We start from the raw sequence: 19,631 nt of genomic DNA, 5'->3' as shown, positions 1-19,631 counted from the left end.
AGTTCGTACACTAACTAAATAGTTCCTAATTAAGCACTTATAATACCATTTAATTGTGAAAGCTATGCTAGCCCTCCTGCGTGGTTCTTTATTGCTAATAATATAAAAAGAATAGTTTCATATTTAAATTTTTTGCACGCACATTTCCTAAAGCGTCATTCAAATTACATTGCTGTCTGCTATTCTTTTTTCTATCTGTGGTTGCGACTACTACACGTGACATGGCTGTCGCTGCGACAAAGTTGACGTGACAGAAATATTCCCGATCTCTAGAACGCACTTTTATCTGTGCCTGTGGTGATTATATCATTGGTTTGCATGGCGGCAAGTGACACCGGCAAAGGATAATGGAAGAAATGTCTTTTAATTCTTTTAGACTGCCTGTTGATTTAACGTGCCTGTATGGTGATGAACGGAGTTGGTGTTATATTTACGTCGAACCACAGAAATTTAATGTAGTAAACGATTTAGAAGCCTATTTACAGAATCTTTTTGGAATCCCCCCACCTGTTAAACTTTTCGTTGGGAAATATTTACTGCCTAGCTCTGAGAGTATTAAAATTTTGTGCGTCGGAGATGTTATTAGGTAGGTTAAGCACGCTGGATTTGTGAAAATGCGGTGTTAATGTATGCTTAGGTGATAGACACTGGACAAGAATACTCGAAGACCGGTATTCAAATCCCAGGCGCGCAATTTTGTTTTACATTATTTCTTGACTCATAATACAATTTTTGGAACCTATTTCCTAAAATAGGTAATGCCTGATTTATTTTCCACTGAGTAGTGTATAACCGTTCACTGACTATAGTGCACAATATGTAGATTAGTCATTAATTTCATATTATTTTTTAAGTTCTGGAATAGCTTCTGGTTAAGAAAAAATTCCAGAAATGTTATATGTTTTATTCTAATTTCTTTTGAGTATCAGTAAATGTGGCATAGTATTGTATTATTGAATTATTAAATTTCTCATGAAAGAAATTATTATTATTTTTATTATAGCTGCAATTGGGTACAGAAGTGCCCGGTGGCAAGCATTCTCCCTACTTTCCCATCACTCTTCTTCTGAACTGATCCACACACCTATTCTCCAGCCTATTCCATTCCCCTTCCATCCTCACGACCATCACATTTTTTCACCTTTCTGTTCTCCTCTTTTTGAAAACCTTCCTAGTATTTTCCTTCCTACTTCTAGGCATTCCCATTTTGACTTGTCTCCCCAGCTCTCCCCATCCTCCCACTCCACTCAGCACTTGGTATATCTTGACCAGTCTCTCCTTCTGTCTTCTATCCTTTAAGCTCTCCCATCTCATTCCTATCATCATCTCTGTGGTACTGCACTCCCCCTTCCCTTCTCTGTCCATTCTCCTCCACTTTCCCTTCACCCATCCAGCTGCCCTCTGCACCCCCTCCAGCTCCCTCTCAAGTACTGCCGTGTATGGATCCCACACTGCTGCGGCATACTCCAGCATGGGGCGGACCATGCTTCCACCCCTGAGCACTCGTCCCAGCATGCCCAGGTCCTGTCTGCTCTTCTTGACTACCTTGTCTACATGCTCCCCCCACCCCAGGTTACCCTGCAGCACCACCCCTAGATATTTATAACTGGTGGCCTCACTTATCACGTCTCCCCTCCAGCGATATTCTCTCCTGACAATCTTCCTCTTCCTGGTAAACCTGACCACCATTGTCTTACCCACATTTATTTTCATGCCATTATTTTTCACCAACTCTTCCAGCCTTATCAGATCATCCTGTAGCCCATTCCTCTCAGCATCCATGTATACCACGCAGTCGTCTGCAAATAGCCTGATATTCCCTTTTATCTCCTCACCTATATCGTTCATAATTATAGTGATGAGCAGTGGGCCGATAATTTTGTACTAGGTTATTATATTCCAAGTAAGTTACCCATAGTTACCAGTTTTCATAGTAGGTTAGGTTAGCTACATTTTAAATACTGTAACCAGGAGAAGTCCATGAACTCGAACTATGTACCTTCTACAAACTTCAGTACCACTCATACCAATTGAGGTGTACTTGTAGATTTTAGGGTTAATTTCTTTGATTGTTTAAATTTGTTTATTCATTTTTACTGCTAATCACATTTCATGTTTAGTGTGAATTGCTCAGGATTATAAAAAGTTAAATTGTAACCAATAGATAAAGAAATTTATTGTTTGATATACCGTACTCTTGGTACCCCAGCACTTTTAAGAGTACATATGCTATGAGCTAGTTGCATTAATTTTTATTTTATCAAATGTTTCACATTGTAATTTTGGTGTGATTATTTTTCATGTTCAGAATCTAATGCAAATCGTTAATTTCAAATTAACATTTTTTTTTTTGTTATTTACTTTAAATGATACTTGCCATATTAAAGAACCATAAAATTTTAATTATGCTATCATCTTTGGTCAGGACTTAGTATCAAAATGAGTACCTACCTAATTATATGTGTATGCAAGTAAAGTCTGGCATTCTAAGTAAACACATTTAAATATTGGTATTTCAAGTGAACCAGTACTTTAAACTTTGATGATAAATTTAGCCAATTTTTTTTTAAATGAAAGAAACTATTTTGAAGAAATTTTCAAATTATTTATTACTTACTCGGTTAATCTGTTATACTGAAACTTTTAATTCCAAAAGAGGTATATTTCAACTGCATGTACATAATAAAAAAAAATTATTGGGATTCTGAAGGTGAGGTAAACTTTACTGGTAATAGTGTCTAAATGATTTTTAGGACTAAGGGTCCTACTTATGTGTTTGTGGAAAATGTTCTATGCAGCGTATAGGTGTTTAGCATGTAAGAAAACTATGACACTTAGATATATAGTTTATATCAAAATCTGGATTAGCCTGGGAATTTTTGATTTCTGTAAAAAAAAAAAAAAAAAAAAAAAAAGAATAGTCAGGGAAATGTAGTTTTGATCAGTGAATTTAAATGAAGTTTTTAGCCAAAGGCTTGTCCTGTTTGCTAACCCATTATTGTGCTATGCATATTGTATTTGGTTCAGTATTTACTATGTTGCAATGCTATTATTTCAAGTATTTTTGAGCAGTTATATTTTTAGGCATGTATGGCTGGGTTCCATCTGCGATGGTGCCTTAAGTTTCTCAGCCTTATGAACTAAAAGTTAATCATGGTGTCACTATATGATTTTTAAAAAATCATGGTAATCATTTAATCACTATAAATTCTCCAATATGACTAATTTTTTGCACCTTTAAATGGAAAAATGTGCACTTCCTGCATTTTTAATTTAATTTTAAATTTGTTTTCCATTTATGAAGCAGAAACTACTATTTATACAAATTTTAAAATAGATTTTCATGGTTAAATGTAAAATAGCATTCCTTGAATGACAATTATCTTTTCTTTCAGAGTTACTGGTGGGAGTGACCTATCCCAGCCGGCTGCTGACCATAATTCTTCTCGCAGAAAGAAGCGGAAACATGCTGATGTAAAAGATAAAACGAGTAGCAAATCTGCGTCGGCTGATACCAGTGTGGTGAGGGACAGTCCGCATATTGCTGCCAGGGAAGACCCCGCAGCCCGTGTTGGTTCTGAGAGTGTTGATGGCGGAGTGGCCTTGGCAGACGGTGGCACTGCATCGCAAGCTGTTGTGCGACCTAGAGCACCAGCAACTGAAGATGTGACAAGACAGACCGAAGGGCTCCAGGGCAATGCCATGATAAACAGTGTAGGCTCAGTGGGCGACGATCAATCAACCATTTCAACAGAGCCAGCTCAGGTAGATACGAACATGGAAACTGAAGCAAGTTTGATTCCGAAGAAACGTAAGCGGACACGTCGTCATAAAAGGAAAGCTATGGTTTCTGCTAGTGTTGGTGAGGCAGTTTCTTTATTAAGAAGTTCCCTTGGAGCATTGCCTTCACGTAGTAGTGAAAGTCTGCTCAGTAGTTTTTCTGACCATTATACAAATCGTAAACATACAAAATTTTCAGATGACGATTTTGACTCTAGTATTGCTGGAGAAAGTGAACGCGATGTACCGTATGTGAATGGAAATGCTCCAAATGCTTCTTTTAACAGGCAGGTACAAGATCCTAGCATGAAATCATTTTCTAATTGGGATGTGCAAGATTTGTCGAACAAAGCACCAACTGAAAACTTTGAGAATCTTTTATCGTTACGCCACAAAGCAGCCCCACTTGTGTTTGAAAGAAAGCAGGCGAAACAAAAAACACCAGATCCTCCAACTACAAAAGTCAAGGGGCAGGCAGCTGCAAGTTGGAGTGAAACCGAACAGAAATCTTACGTTCGTGAGGCAACTAATGAAAGTGCGCCAGAGCGAAGTATGGATCCAAACCTTTATCCAATTCTTAACTCGACTCCTAAAAAGCAGGACATTATTTTGTTTAAGGTAAGTTTGTTTTGCTGTGTAATTATAAAAATCATATTAAGTCGAAGAATCTTTTATTTAATTTTTTTTTTTTAATTGTACCTTTTGTGTTTCAGACGCTAGTTTTAACTGAAAACTGCGTTCCACAGCTTTCATCATTCATTATGGCCATGGTTGTTGACTTCTGTCCTCAGTCTTATGATGTTAAGCTTCAAATAAAAAGTAAGTACATTACTGTATCGGTTACATTTTGTGATACTGTGTGCTACACTTACGTAATGAAAATGAAGGGGAAAAATAAATGCTGTCTGTGCCAAACTTCTTGGCAGCTGAAAATGCAGGGTGCAAGGTGTAGGCTCAGAGGAGTGGCACCTGCTTATGCAACTTATAGCTGTTGCAAAAACATTGTTTACGCTCCCCATTTTACAATCTTACATGGTGATAGATGCTAGTGTGCAGTAGTTGCTAAACTATTTAAGGCTAAGATCCTGAGTTTTTCCCGAGTGCGCAGGGAAAGAACACAACACACGTAGTTCCAAAATCCTCGATAGAGAGCACTAGCTGTATGGATGAGTGATAGATGGGTGTGGGGGTTGGTGATGGAGGAGTTGGAGGAAAGAACGCACTTTTCTCAGAATTCCTTATCGCCCAGCGGGTGTCATGTTCTTCAACGAGCCTGGAAAGGGGGATGGGGGAAGCCAGCCAACTGTCTGCCTCAGAGAGAAGTAAGATTTCCGCTCTGTTTTCTCTGTCAATTCTCCCCAGACTTCTTCGAACGTTCGACCCTCAAAGCGCGTAAGAGGATAAATATTACTATTTTTGGTACATTTCAGTTCTAAACCCGTAAGTAACCGTATGCAACCCAGCAGAATTATAATAAATATTAATTTTGTGCACACATATGCAAACAAATATAAAGAACACTTCATATATACAAGTTTTTAGTTATTTATTATAATATATTCAACTAGTTTGACATACTTATACTCATAGGTGTGCCTACAGGGGGGGCCAGGTGGGCCATGGCCCCCTCTAATGTACTCAGATCGGCATTTTCTCTAATGCGTTCGTTTATATTCGTATATTCCTGTCACTGTGACACTCAAACTGTGTTTCAGTGTTGCAGCATGCTAATTAACAATATTTTTAAACATTTTATTGTTCTGAAAATACAACAGCCTTAGTTTATTTAAAACATGAGGTCCCTTAAAATGGCCAAGCAAAAAAAAAAAAATATTTAAGAGGTTTGTTAAAGTTCTGTTGTCTGAATTGCTGTGTTTGAATTCACTAAAAAGAAGTTCATTTCAAGGTAGATCTGGACCAAGCTATTGGAAATTCGAGGGGGGAAAATGTGTAAGTACCCTTTAAACATTGTCTATGGAAAAAAAAAAAAAAAAAAATTTCAAGATTGTTAAAATTATACGGATATAAATATTAACTAATAAACATATCTCGTTGATACTGCACAAAAATATAAACAAGTCAATGAGTGAATGTATTTAGGCTATTTAACATTCTAAATTCAGCTTCTGATTAAAAAATTTAGCAGGGCCCCCCCTAATGGAAATGTCTGGGCACACCTATGCTTATACTAAATAAGCTAATCTATGAGATGACACAAGAACTCTTATACACAGCTGACCACTACAATCAGTGAGGTTAGCCAGTAACGCAGTTTTTCTTCCCGTAATAAAAAAATGTTTTGTTATATACTGTATGATAAAAGTTTTGCGCTTCTACAGGTTTTCTCGCTTTACACATTTTGTCACAGCTATATGATTGAACATCTAATTATGTGACTTTCTGTTGCAAAGTGGTATTTTTTGATATATGATTTAAATTTATAGTTTTCTGTACAATGTCATAAAAAGTAACCTTTTTATACAATCAATTTATATTTGTAGCTGAATATATGTACACAAAATATTGCAGCTTATTGCACTAATTTTAGTTGTTTGAATGTATTATGCATGTAAATATGTATATTTGAGGATAGAGCTGAAGCATTTTTTTTGTTTGCTTTTTTAGCTGACCTGCAGCTTGTGGCTTTCGATAACCCCTTAATTTTTATTTATCATGTATGATGTTTGAAATCTATGTTATTAGTTGCTCAATGTCCCTGGCATTCGTCAAAATTTGTTCTTTTAAAAATACATAATTAAAATTTACAAAGTAAGCTTTCGTTTACTAATTTATTATTGCAACATAAATATTGTGTAAGTATAATTTACGGCTGTCACGTCTGACGAAATGGAGAGCACCTTCATGCTATCCCTACGGGTGATGTCAACCATCACCGGTAGTTCTCCTTGTAGGTATTTATGTACTGCAGGTCGGACAAGCACAAAATAACATATGCTGTAATTAATAATTAATATTTCTATAATTAAAATTTAACTCTAAAAGGGTCACAGACCTTTACCACCAACCGTCTTCACTACCCAGTAAGAAGTGTCAAAATGAAAATATGTAGGGAGTAGGCTAATCGTCATAGGTAACAAAAGAATATTTCAGAGGTAGCTAGATAAAGTGATACGCGAAGAGTAGTGATGTCCTCCTTCCCAAACCGCTAAGAAACAATCGACATGTCACCACATGCAAAACACTGCTTCAGATCTGGACCTGGAAAATTTAAGTAGGAACAAGGCGTGCATAAATTACGACCACTGATGTAATACACGGAAATCAACCAGAGTCTAAGTGATAAGTAGCGAGGAATACTAGTACAATAAATATAAGTCATGGACGTAGTTTTATTGTAATTTATACTCACGTTTTATAAATGGTAATTGCTGCATGCCAAATTTACATTTTAAAATTGCATAATCAAGAAAAATTGAGAAACAGTAAAAATTAGTAATCTTAGTATATAGGCCTAATTAAATGTCTTCGGACAAATGGAAATAAAACAATTTGAGGACAAAATTATTAATTAAATAGCAATGTATTAAACAAATTTTGTATAAAAATAATTACACATTCAATGCAAATTAATAAAAAATATTATAATTTTTCTTAGATAAACAAGTATCATTACATTACATTTTCGGCAACTGGTACACATAATTATGCTATGCCCTGAGGATTATACATTTTCACTTTACAATCAAGAATACATACGGGCTTAAATGTATGAGGCACAGAAAATAACAAATATTAATTGATTTACACTAAAATTTACCCTGTTTACATAGCATACAAATACCTATACAATACTAATATGAAAAACCTTTTTCGGAGGTAAACATAATTTTATTAAAATGACTCTGAAATTGAAGTAGGCTCTAATAGCATTACAACGTAAGTCCTATAGTTTGGTGCCTCCGAGCCTAGACTTCAGGCTGAGGATTGAGGATGGGGTCAATGACCGATTGCTCTGATGTCACGGCGGCCATTTTTTGTGTCAAAATTCCTCAAAAAGGACTCAAAATTCCTAAAAAAAAAATTCCTATTTCAGGGGAAAATTTCCCGTTTTAGTCCTCAAAATTGTCAATGGCTTGAAAATTCCTAAAAACTGCTTAAATTCCTTAGGGTCAAGCTGCTCTAAGACACCGAGGTCATGACCTTGACAATTAGGATGACATCACTGCCATTGTGATTTATGTCGTAACTGTTGCAATTATCAGTACGCCTACCATCTTCAAATTTGTATTTTTTATGCTAGAAAATCGGGAAGAACTTTAAAATTTATAAAATATTTTAACTAACAGAAATTAACTAAAAAATATTTAAAAACACCGTTGCACATATTGTTTCTGCCAATATCTTGAATTCTAGAAATGTTGCATGTTTCGTTACTCCCGCCATATTGGATGTGTTTAACGTCATCGTTGCACTTTTTGTTAGGCCCACCATCTTGAATTATAGATCGTTGCAATTTTTGTTACGACCGCCATCTTGAAAAACCATAATTATTGTCCAAAAAATTCATAAATATTTTAAAAAAAATTTAAAAATAATAAATATTTAAATAATATCTCTTTGCCATCTTGGATTATGAAATCGCTATCACCATCTTGAAAATCAGTTTTAATTTTCAGATTTTAATAAGAAAAGATTTAAAATTTGAGGCCGGGCCCCATCAGAGTCCCAACTCCCACTGCAAGCACCTACTCTTGTTTCCTTCCACAAGGTAACACTTGCCCAGATGGGGCCTAACCTGCATATTAAATTCAAAATCAAAACCTATGCTGAAAAATGTAAGGTGGCAAGAACATTGACCGAACACAAATATATTTACCAAGTTTATTGTTAATCTTTATATCTTATAAATAGTACAAAAATAGTTAGATCTCATAAATATATCACAAATATTTTATAATTGACTAGAGATATCTCATAAATAGTACAAAAATAGTTAGATCTCATAAATAACAAATATTTTATACTTTACACACAATAAATATATCAGACTTTAATGCTTTCTTTGGTTTTTTACGAACTCTAGGCTGGAAAAGCCAACATTTATTATCTTTCATGTCTTTAGACCAAACATAAACAAACTATTACAACTCGTAAGGAAAAGGTCTTTGGAGAGCTAAAATAAATTATTGAAAGCAATATGGCGGCCAACAACAAGCAAAATGAACAGGTGGGCAGCAAATTTTACCAAGTGCCAATCCACATTATGAACACCTAAAGCAACACTAAGTTTAAACAGGTGCATCATATCCACACAAAACACAAGTCCAATGATTACTACTCAAAGTTATTTTCTTCATTATCAAAACTTTAAACTCTACTGGCCATATCATAACAAATAATTACAACACTCATACTTAGCTCTCCAAAACACCTTGCCTTCTGTCAATCTCTCTCTCTCTCTCTAATGCCTCATGATGATGTGGGTGATGGTCCTGCTGCTCCATGCTTAACTGGTCAAAAATCCCGGGCTTATATACCCATTTCTCACCCCCCCCCCCCCCTTCCCTCCTATTGCCCCTCCAAATCTCGGGATTAATAGAGATGATTTTCGAATGCTCTAGAAGGATCTTCGTACCAGTTCACATAATCGATAAACAACCAATTTCCGGGATTTATTCTTCTTCTTGCTAAATCCGGAGTTGGTAACACAGAATTCGATGTTGTGTAGGAATGAAGTCTCCACTTTGTCTATGGTATTTTGTTTGAAAGTGCACTGTCTTCTGCCGCACACAGCCGTAGCCTATCTATGAGTCGTGACGTCACAAGAGGTCAGTTTATTCCTACACGTCAACATGAAAGGTAAGCTTCTTCATGTCCTTAAATGTTTTGTGGTGCAGGGTCATAAATTACCGTCTCGTGACCACACACGGTCACAAATTTATAAAAAAAATTAAGGATGCGTGTTGCTGTCAAAAGTAAAATAAAGAAAGGACATTTATGCGGTTTTGAAACCAAATAATTAAAATGTGTTAGCAAACACTGCATGCTTGTAAGAATACAACTGCTTCATTTGTATGGCACAGTTTGGCTAGTACATCTTTCAGATCCCTAACTACATAATTTAACTAGTTTTCTTACGTATAATATGTTTTGAACGTATATTATATAATAGGTCACATTTGATTCACGCAATAGGGCTATTAATATAAATACAATAAATTTGCTGTGATAGATAATAAAATGTTAACAAGTTCTTCAGAATACTGTCAAATCATATCTGTGAAATATTAGGAAAAAAATATTCCAGTGTTCAATATAGTTTGAAGGAAATGTAAGAGTTTTAGTCGATTAGCTTCTTTATATCTTCAAAATCAACTACTTACTGTCACCGACACCAGTTTTGTAGTCAATCTTTTTAAAAACAATATTTTTCAACCATAACTCCAGAATGATAGTTGGGACATCTAGCGGGCAAACTCTAAACTTATCGTGCCTGACGTCTAGCGGCATAATGCTGAACTCACACAACATTCGTTCGTTGCTTGAGCTTCACGCGTCGGTTAAATAACAAGTTTTAAATTCTGTACGGTATATAAACATTTAAGCAACTTATAATTGTTCAGGATACTTCATTTACATTGTGTGCAAAGTAAAAGCCTTGTACAGTTTTTATAAATACCTAATATTTAGTTTGAAAATTTTCTTAATAAATATTTTATAAAAAAAATAATTTTTTTAGAATTTTTTTCCCATCATATTTTAAAAATTTAAAGCTTTCTTTACAAAACTATGTCTATTACTTTTGTTTACCTACAATGATATTCATGGGAGAAATAATTTCCCTGGTGGCTGCAAAACTATGGATCCTAGCTTTATGTGATTCACAGTGTGGAGAGAAAAGAAATAATATTTTTCAGTTCATTATCGCTGCAGCAAAAAAAAAATTCTTATTTGCACACAATTTTAATTATTTCAAAAATGTTGAGATAATAAGAAAAAAGTTATTTTTTTTTGCAAAAGCAATTATTGAGTAGGTACCTTTAAAAAAATTTTAAACTATCATTTTATAATCACTTATTAAAAATTACATAGATAATAAGTACATATATACTGTAAACAGTTCAGCTGTTAAGTTTTATTTTGTCAGAATTATTATTATAAATTTATATATTTTTTGTGTTATTAATTGATTTAAGTGTATAGATTTAAGCATAACTAGAGAGAGCCAGCTTAGTGTAAACCATTCCATTACCTTGGTTTAGATGTTGATAGGAGGTAATTTATGATTTTTAACTATATGTTCTTTGAAGTTGTTATTCCGTTTCTAAACTTATTTATAGGGTTTGTTCGTAAAGTAATGAGACTAGATCTGGTAAAAAAAAAATTGTTGATCCAATTGGTACATATTGTTAAAATTCTTCCAAATAGTCTCTTTGGGCATTGACACACCATTGCCAACGTGATTCCTACGCTGCAAAGGCTCCCTGGAAGTCAGAGACTCTGACAGCCTGTTGGATGGAGGGAACATCTTTGAAATTTTGACCTTTCGTGATTCTCTTGAGCTCTGGGAATAGGAAAAAGCCTGGCGGGCTCATATCCGGGCTGTCGATGGCTGTGCGGCAAGGTTGCAACCCCTATCTGGGCATTAATTTAATGACAGTCAAGTTATTGATTAAATTTGGTCTGAAGTCAGTCATAATAGTCCTCATCAAAGTACAATTGAAAAATTAACTTTCCAACATGCAGAAGACTATATGCAAATGCTGAAAAAATACGGAGCCTGTATAACCTGGTGCGAAATTGGATTAAGAAGATTCATTAGGCAGAAAGCAACATGGGGAATCAATTAAATGTTACTAATATTATATATCTGCAGCAGTAGAGGTGTGACAACAATGGCATCTCCTGGAGAAGATTCTGGAGGGCAAAGGCAAAACCAGTGGTTGTGAGGATTCTTTGAAAACAATGGACTCCCTAATTTATGTGTATGTAAAACTACAGCAAACCTTCCTTCCAAAACTAAAAAAAATTAGGATATAGCAACTTATTCACAGCAGTCTGCAACTTCTTGACTGCTACTTGCACTTCTGGTTTTGCCCAGACCACACCCATGCATCAGTCCTCTGTAGAAGACAGTGGCTCTTGTCACCCTCCTACCTCAATCATGGCTCTAATTCCTTCCCACACAAGGGATCTGTTAAGAGAAAACCTTGCAATTCTAGACCTGCCAAATAGTGTAGCTAAAGATTTTAGAAATGTGAAATGCAGAAATTTTAAAATTAAATATAAAATGTAGTTACCAAAAATAATGAAATCATCATCAGAAAACAATAATTGACAACAATTACCTTAAATACGGACATTAAAAAAAAATTCCAAATATGCAGCGAAACATGGGAGGGTTTCAAAACATGTTTAAATAATGTGAATGAGCGATGAGAAACAATTGAATACAGTAACATTTATAGATTAAATGTTAGTAAATTGTATTCCTAATACTTGCACCACTTTTATTTTTTTAAATTCATGTAATGAACCTTTAGAAATAAGAAATCCAACCAGTAGTTAATGTTAAAAAATTTTCTTTCATCTAATTGAACATACTCCAAGCACACTGTAGCTTGAGCATGAAGTTTTTTTATCAACAATGTAGTGTTTGACAGTTTTTTTTCTCAACATAATGACCAGTACATTTTTATTTGGCAGCTTGTTGGTATCCTTAGAGGGTGGAATTTAAGTTCTAGGTATATAGCTGTACAGCACTGTACTTACTTATAAATACAGTACCATTTACAGCAAGATTTTCTGTATGTCTCTTTACCAATACCAACCAACATCACTTGTTTCAGCTCTTTGTGGTGCTATTGAAAAGTGATTGTGTGACCACTGCATGTTTGCCTGGTTGCTATCAAACACTTGGGATACAATTAAAATGAAAGCAGGCACATTAGAGTGTTTTTTGTGTTTTGCCAGATAATTATGATTATTGATGATTATCAATAAAATTATTTTATTTAAAGGACAATTTTTTGTAGAGTTGCTTGCAAAGACTTACTGGATTGTGTGTGGTATTCCATCTACACAGGATTTTTTGTTATTTTGTTTAACAGGTTCAAGAAATATGGTTCCTAATCCAAGTTCTGAAACAGTTATAAAATTTAAAAAAAAAAAAAAAAAATACTCTGGTAGTCCTATTTAATGCATGACAATAGAAAAAGTACACAAGTTACTGAAGAAAATATAGTGCTCTGATATGTAGCAGTCTACAATTAGTTATTATTTACCTGTACCTACAGTTGTGTTCTATTGCCGCCATAGCCAGTCGGAACATGCCCCGAGTTGGTTCTTCCAACAAATAGTTTCAGTTCCATTGTATAACAGAACCGTTTGCTACTTTGTTGGATTTGAGTTTGAAATGTTTACTTGTTTTCATGTGTATCATCTACTATAGCCACTATACTACTATACTATATGTCACACAGGGTTAGTTCAAAGTTTATATAGTTAACTCAAATGTAAGCAATCGGTGACATTCTAAATGTGAGTAACCATTAATCATTCAGTTTTCGTACACGCAAAGTAAAAGTTTTACTTACCTCGTTATCCTTGTTGCTTTTTGTAAATGCTTTTTGTATATAATCTGCATTTTGTGGCTTGATACCAGACAATATGTGGCCTGAACCCTTTGAATTCTTGTCTGTTCTGTTCAAAGATAACGGGCAGGAGCTCCGTCAACAGCCACTCAAGTTTGCAGCAGAAGTACAGACAGAATCGGCTGATGACGAAATCACCACACTCAACTGGAATGAAATACATGAGACTCACCTTGTCTCCAGAGAAACTTGACACTTATAATCCTACAAAACAAAACCATTGTTAATAATTTTTTTAATGTGTATATAATTTGGAAATAATTCTACAATGAAACATTGTCTACAAATAAAAAACAGTGACTACATTTTGTTCAATTTTTTTTTCCCGCTCAAGATTTTCCCTCTAAATTATTATCCTGTAACCTGTCTTTATACAACGTACTGTTTTGTAAATATCTGTATTAAATTAACAGAAATGGTGAGAGTCTGATTCCAGAAAGAAAAGAAAAAACTTTAAAATGTGACATTGGCGTGTTTACCGGCACTCCTGAAACAAGGCGAATGTTGTTCATTGGCCTTGGATGATATTGTTGCCCAGCACCAGCTCTCACAGAGAGCAGCCTCCACATGGAGGCTGGAGGTGGCCGTTCAGCCCCTGTGGTCTACTAACCACATAACTACATTGGAAGAGATGATGGCGACTGGATGCTGATAGGTTCAGCTATTTGGCCTTGTTGGGTCTGTGGACATGTCCCTACTTCAGAAAGATTGAAGGCAAGATGACTATGTCTGAAAGATACAGTTCTGTTGCTAATGGTAGATTCGTTATTGTAGCCAAGAGCACTAAAAAGTGCAGCTACTAACATCCAAACATTCTCTGGTTAATTAGTACTTTACATGGCATTGCCTGCAGTCAGAAATAGATGTCAGCATACGTCCGTGGCCAAAAATTGCTGAAAAATCACACTAAGTGGGTCAATACTGAAAAACTCTGCCTGCCCGTGTGCTAGATGCTGCAAGGTGACAATATGAAGGTGTAAGAATTAGTATCCCCACCAAAAAAAAAATACCTCCCAAGGAATGCAAGAAGTTCAAGAAATAAAAAAGTTATGTTACAAATTAAACTGTGGTCATTAAATCCAGTTCAAAAACAAAAATGGTGGAACTCCATAATGCCGTCGCCCGGGTTCTCGTGTTCGAGACTCGGCGGTGTTCCTAGCGGGAAGGCTGTTCTCTTGCGGGGAAATGTGTCCGGAAGGGCGCCAGGCTAACGCGGTGGTTAGCCGCGAGGTGGGTCGTGAGGTCCGAAAGCCCCTGCGTGGCTCACTAGGAACGGCGGCGGTGGTGATGTCAGGGATCCTTAATGCCTGTTGCCCCACTGGCCCTACACAGCATAGGACGTTGATCCCTAACTGGATTGGTGAGGTTCAGAAATAACATACACGGCTTTGCACTGTCGCTCACACGTCGCGCACGATAAAACTTAATGATTAACTTAATATATATATGTTTTAGAAATTACATTTAGTAAATTGGTATAAAATAAGTTTGAATTATTAGAGTCACACTGGAGACTGTTTGTTGCTTGATAACTACTCTAGTGGCGAATGATAAATGCAAATTTGGGGCGTTTTGAGTTCGTCACATATTACACTATTGAATTCAGGCTGAAGGCCGCAAGGGGTGCACTCACAGCTCTTTAGTAAAAAACTACATGTGAGTGGCCCGGGCACTCCTATGTCGCACTTGTGTTGCACGTTGTTGTTAATTCAATGTGGCGGGTTCATTAAAGTTTAGTGAATTTACTGTGTACAAGACTCTGTTTGTCTTGCCAATTACGTTAAGGGCGTTGATAATACCTAAGTCCCACGGCACTCGTCTGACTCGGGTGGGCCATGTCTAGGGGCGCGTTCCGTTAGCGGGGTTGGATACTGGCGGTTGCAGGTCGGGCTTTAGGGTGGCCTTCGGCCGGACGATGTCAATATGATGGCATCAGCCATTAGTGGTGGCCGACAATGGACTGAAGATTGGTGGACCCACCTTTGAATTTTGGGAAGATGCCAATCGTAGAGGATTTTGGGTATTGTGGGAAGTCCAAAGTTTTTAAAATAATAGCATCTTTAAAATGCTATTTTAACACATTTCTCATATCTAAAATTCATTATCGAAGATATGAAGTAGTTTATTTGTTGGTACCTATCCTTAAAGTTTTTTTTTTAAATTCCGGTGGATGTTAAAGGGATAAGCGGATGCTCCCATCGCTCCCCCAGAGGACTGCCACTAAATAGAGAAAGGATTCTGGGATACCACTTACGTGCGCATGGACAAGAAGTGAAATCACAAACACACAATATACATTTCATGAGGTTCTTTAGCACACAGTATAGAAGATTTGGTAGGAGTAATTTCGTAAATAGAGTGGAAGTTGAATGAACTGAAGTGTGTAAACACAGTGCCGAAGTTGTCAAGATGCCAGACCCACATGTTGCAACTTAAGCCCCGATATATCACTTTCGAAAAAAAATATTAGGGAACATACCAATCATATTAGTGTGCCAAATGAAACTTTATGATCTTGTAACTACATGGGAAACTACAAAGAAGGAATAGTTAAATGTAGGTAGTAAAATGTTTTAAAATACATTATCCAACAGGCATTATAAAGATTTGATGCCAGTTATGCTTGTCCCCCGGTGATCGTCGATGTGGGTTGGGGCTCGTCTCGATCTCAGTGGTAGATTTAGGCCTTAATGGTGAGGAGAAAGGGATGGCTTGGCTGATGAGGCTGTTCCCACTCTGTAGCTGCTTCTCCCAGTCGACGCGAGCCAGCAGCTCTCGACGGCGCCTCCGTGCATTCTCCAGGGGTTCAGCTACCCGCAGCTTCGCCTTTCGCAACTGCTCCTCTGACCACAGTACCCTGATCTGCAGGGCGACGTCTCGCTCGGCGTGGGTGTAGCAGTTGTCAGGGCTGCTACAGTTATCAGTCAGCATTCTCACCACTAGCTCTCGCACTTCCACACTGACACTCGAGCCGGCGGGCACACAGTGGTGGGACCTCCCCACCCTACACTGCCTGAAATGGAACCGCGTCAAAGGCGCTCCACTATCGCCGTGCGGCAACCGTGGCAACCTAGTTGCCGGATCTTGTAAACGGGTGATTGTCACTTGTCTGCACACACATACACTTGACGTCGTCCGGCCGAAGGCCACTCTAAAGCTCGACCTGCAACCGCCAGTATTCAACCCCGCTAACGGAACGCGCCCCTAGCCATGGTCCACCCGAGACATGCGAGCCACCGGCCGACAAGGTAGAATCCGGCCACCCATAATAACCAGACCGACACTACAGTTAATCCCTCTGATAAATCACACGCAGAATAAAAACAACATTGCGTATAGGTTAAACGTTCTCTCAATGAAAATGCGACGTAGGAGTGCCCGGGCACTCACGTGTGAAAATGTGTCAGTACGTGTGCGAGTGTTCCGTGGGGGCCTTCTACCTGTATTAATTGTTTCAGGTGACATAATTAATACCTCCCTATGTTGGGTTTTTACTCCCCACCAGAGTGGTCTGGCAAAAGACGAACAGTCTCTCATGTGACTTACAGTTCAAAAACATAATCCGTAAACATGCTAAATCTAAATTGTAGAAGGGATGTGTAATTTAAATTTTGTTTGAATAATTAACGTAAGAATTTAGCGTTCTTAAAATCTCTTGTTACTTGTTAATTTGGAAAATAACGTAATGAGGTCAACCCCGGCGCGAGAGGACACCGAGCCTCGGCCGGACGCCATGACACCACGGCAGTACAGCGCGACTCGTGGACCGGGGCGGACGCACGTCCCACGGAGAGGCAACATCCTTTGTCTACACTGAAGTAACTCTTGGTAAATATAGTCACGCCACTGAAACCTTTTTTATTAAGCTCTCCGTGCGTACCCGGTCAAACCTTTCGGTCTAGGACTTAATCCGGCCGCGTAAATTCAGAAATCCCTGCACCACACTTGGTTCGCAGGACAGTTTGCCAGCATACGGCACGGGCCGCCTCCCGAAACCCCGAACTTTTATTAAAGTCACGCGCCCCGGCGCTGACTTCACCAACGTAGGACTTGGACTAAGTTAGCTGCGGTCCGCGCTCCACCACAGTGGACGCGAACATTGCTTTGAAGCAAAGACATACGGGATTGGCCGCCTCCAATCACACTTAACGGCTTATTCACGTAACATTTTAAGTAAATTGTGCAACGTCTTATTCACGTAACCTTTTTAGAGTGACTCTGTGTAATGTATAACTTGTGTATTGCGTGAAGTCCGCTTCTGTACGACGTGATGTGTAATCCACTGTATTACGCCAAAAAAACATTCGCACGAATAAACGGCGCACGCCATTTACCGCATTAATTCAGCGCCTAATTAATCAGTCATACAAAACCCTAACCACCACCAAGTAGGGGATCCTTCCTATCCCACGCAACACCGCTGATGGTCCTAGTGACCCACGCAGGGGCAACTGCCCCCACGACCCATCTCTCGACTACGAACAGAGCTAGTCTGGCGCCCACCCAGAGACATTCCATTGAGAACAGCCTTTCCTGCTAGGAACCACACGGCGAGCCATCATCTCTTTGTCTTCATCGAACTTCCATCTGGTAACTATAGTCAGACCCCGAAACCTTTTTTAACTACTCCCCATGTGCGCCCGGTCCTTTTCCTGTGTAGGGCCTAACCCAGCCGCGTCAACTTAACACGCCCCACACAACGCATTACGTGGGGCCGTGCAATATACGGTACGGGCCGACTCCCGCCACCACAGACTTTTAATTAATCGCCAAGTGCACAGGCACTGGCTACAGCTAATCGTAGACGTTTCTTAATTTAATAGCGAGCCGCGGTCCACACAGGTGGGCCTGCATGTCGCCGTTCAACAATTACGGGATTAGCCGACTCTAATCAAACACTCTCCCTCAACCGCGACTGGCGTGAGGACGTAACGTTAGTGACGGCACGTCAGAGCACCTAGTGTATAATTGACAGTGTTCTTTATGTAGGGAAATCGTGTGAATGTAATTGCAAGTGTAATTTGCCAACGTAATTAAAAGTCCACTCCGCACACTCCGTGCGCGACGTGTGAGCGACAGTGCAAAGCCATGTACGTTATTTCTGAACCTCACCAATCCAGTTAGGGATCAGCGTCCTATGCTGTGTAGGGCCAGTGGAGCAACAGGCATTAGGGATCCCTAACATCATCACCACCGCCACCGTTCCTAGTGGGCCACGCAGGGGCTCTCGGACCTCACGACCCACCTCGTGGCTAACCACCGCGTTAGCCTGGCGCCCTCCCGGACACGTTTCCCCGCAAGAGAACAGCCTTCCCGCTAGGAAAGCCGCCGAGTCTCGAACACGAGAACCCGGACGACGGCTAACAATTTCAAAAATTAATAAATAAAATAATAATAATAAACTTAAAATTAGTAATGGGGTAGCTTCAGGTGCGCAAATCTGTCATATTAACCAGATGTGCCTGCGGAAATTTATAGTGTGTAGAAATTGGCCCCAGAATTTTGCATGTAGGATTAACCTACACATCATATTCGGATGCAGTGCCTGTGTGCTGTACACTTCCCATATTTTGGCCTACATGCATAGAATATGAAGAAAACTTTCTAATATACAGATAGTTTTCTATAAGACATAGTTTTGACATCAAACATGTTTCAATATCATGTTTTTGCAAGTGCTGACAAATAAAACCCCCATCCCCCTCATCAAAAATAGTCTCTGGCTTTTTAGTTCAAGGTAAATGTCCAAATCAGTATTACTGCAACATTCGCCCTTCAGCAGTACCATAGCCGTATTATGACTATTGGTTTAATTATGTGTAAACCATCGTACCAAATTCAACATGGACTGATGTAATGTCTGTATCGTACACTTAAACAAGCCGGAAGAGTGGTTAATTATTTCAGATATAGTACTCACATTGCCATTAACGAAACCCGGGAACATTTTTCATTACATCCCGGCCTTTTGGATTTGAAACACTCCAAATCGAATAAGCATTGAGTTTTGACATTTTCTAAATTTTGTTTCTTTCCCTACACAAACCCTTAATAGGAAAACAGTTAACCCCGGGGAAAATTCCCACCATTCTCATGGATACACAAGAAGCCTAGTTATTACACATACCTCAAAATAAGGCCATTAGTTAACAAAATATTGCATTTTCAGAGGTTCTTTACATGTATGCAAAATTCCAACACATTTGGACATCCAAAAGTGGATAAAAAAATTTAATG

At 38.1% G+C, this 19,631-nt stretch overlaps 1 protein-coding gene across 1 annotated transcript; it reads left to right on the top strand.

Annotated features, from left to right (window-relative positions):
• Positions 1 to 243: 243 nt before the first annotated feature.
• On the top strand, positions 244 to 13,699 carry LOC134532865 (uncharacterized). Its single transcript, XM_063369864.1, has 4 exons — positions 244 to 586; positions 3,396 to 4,398; positions 4,494 to 4,599; positions 13,454 to 13,699. Exons 1-4 carry the CDS (start codon positions 348 to 350, stop codon positions 13,585 to 13,587), a joined length of 1,482 nt encoding a protein of 493 aa, XP_063225934.1. The 5' UTR covers positions 244 to 347; the 3' UTR covers positions 13,588 to 13,699.
• Positions 13,700 to 19,631: the final 5,932 nt, after the last annotated feature.

The sequence above is a fragment of the Bacillus rossius genome, chromosome 6, assembly GCF_032445375.1.
Source record: "Bacillus rossius redtenbacheri isolate Brsri chromosome 6, Brsri_v3, whole genome shotgun sequence".
Taxonomy (NCBI): Eukaryota; Metazoa; Arthropoda; class Insecta; order Phasmatodea; family Bacillidae; genus Bacillus; species Bacillus rossius.
Note: the sequence above shows the minus strand (reverse complement) of the source record. Positions and strands in the feature narration are given on the sequence as shown.

Excerpts from the sequence above, each read along its gene's own strand:
- LOC134532865 (XM_063369864.1), top strand. The coding sequence starts at position 348 with ATGGAAGAAATGTCTTTTAATTCTTTTAGACTGCCTGTTGATTTAACG. Across the intron at positions 587-3,395 it reads TGCGTCGGAGATGTTATTAG|AGTTACTGGTGGGAGTGACC; the intron begins GTAGGTTAAGCA and ends CTTTTCTTTCAG. Across the intron at positions 4,600-13,453 it reads TGTTAAGCTTCAAATAAAAA|ATAACGGGCAGGAGCTCCGT; the intron begins GTAAGTACATTA and ends TTCTGTTCAAAG.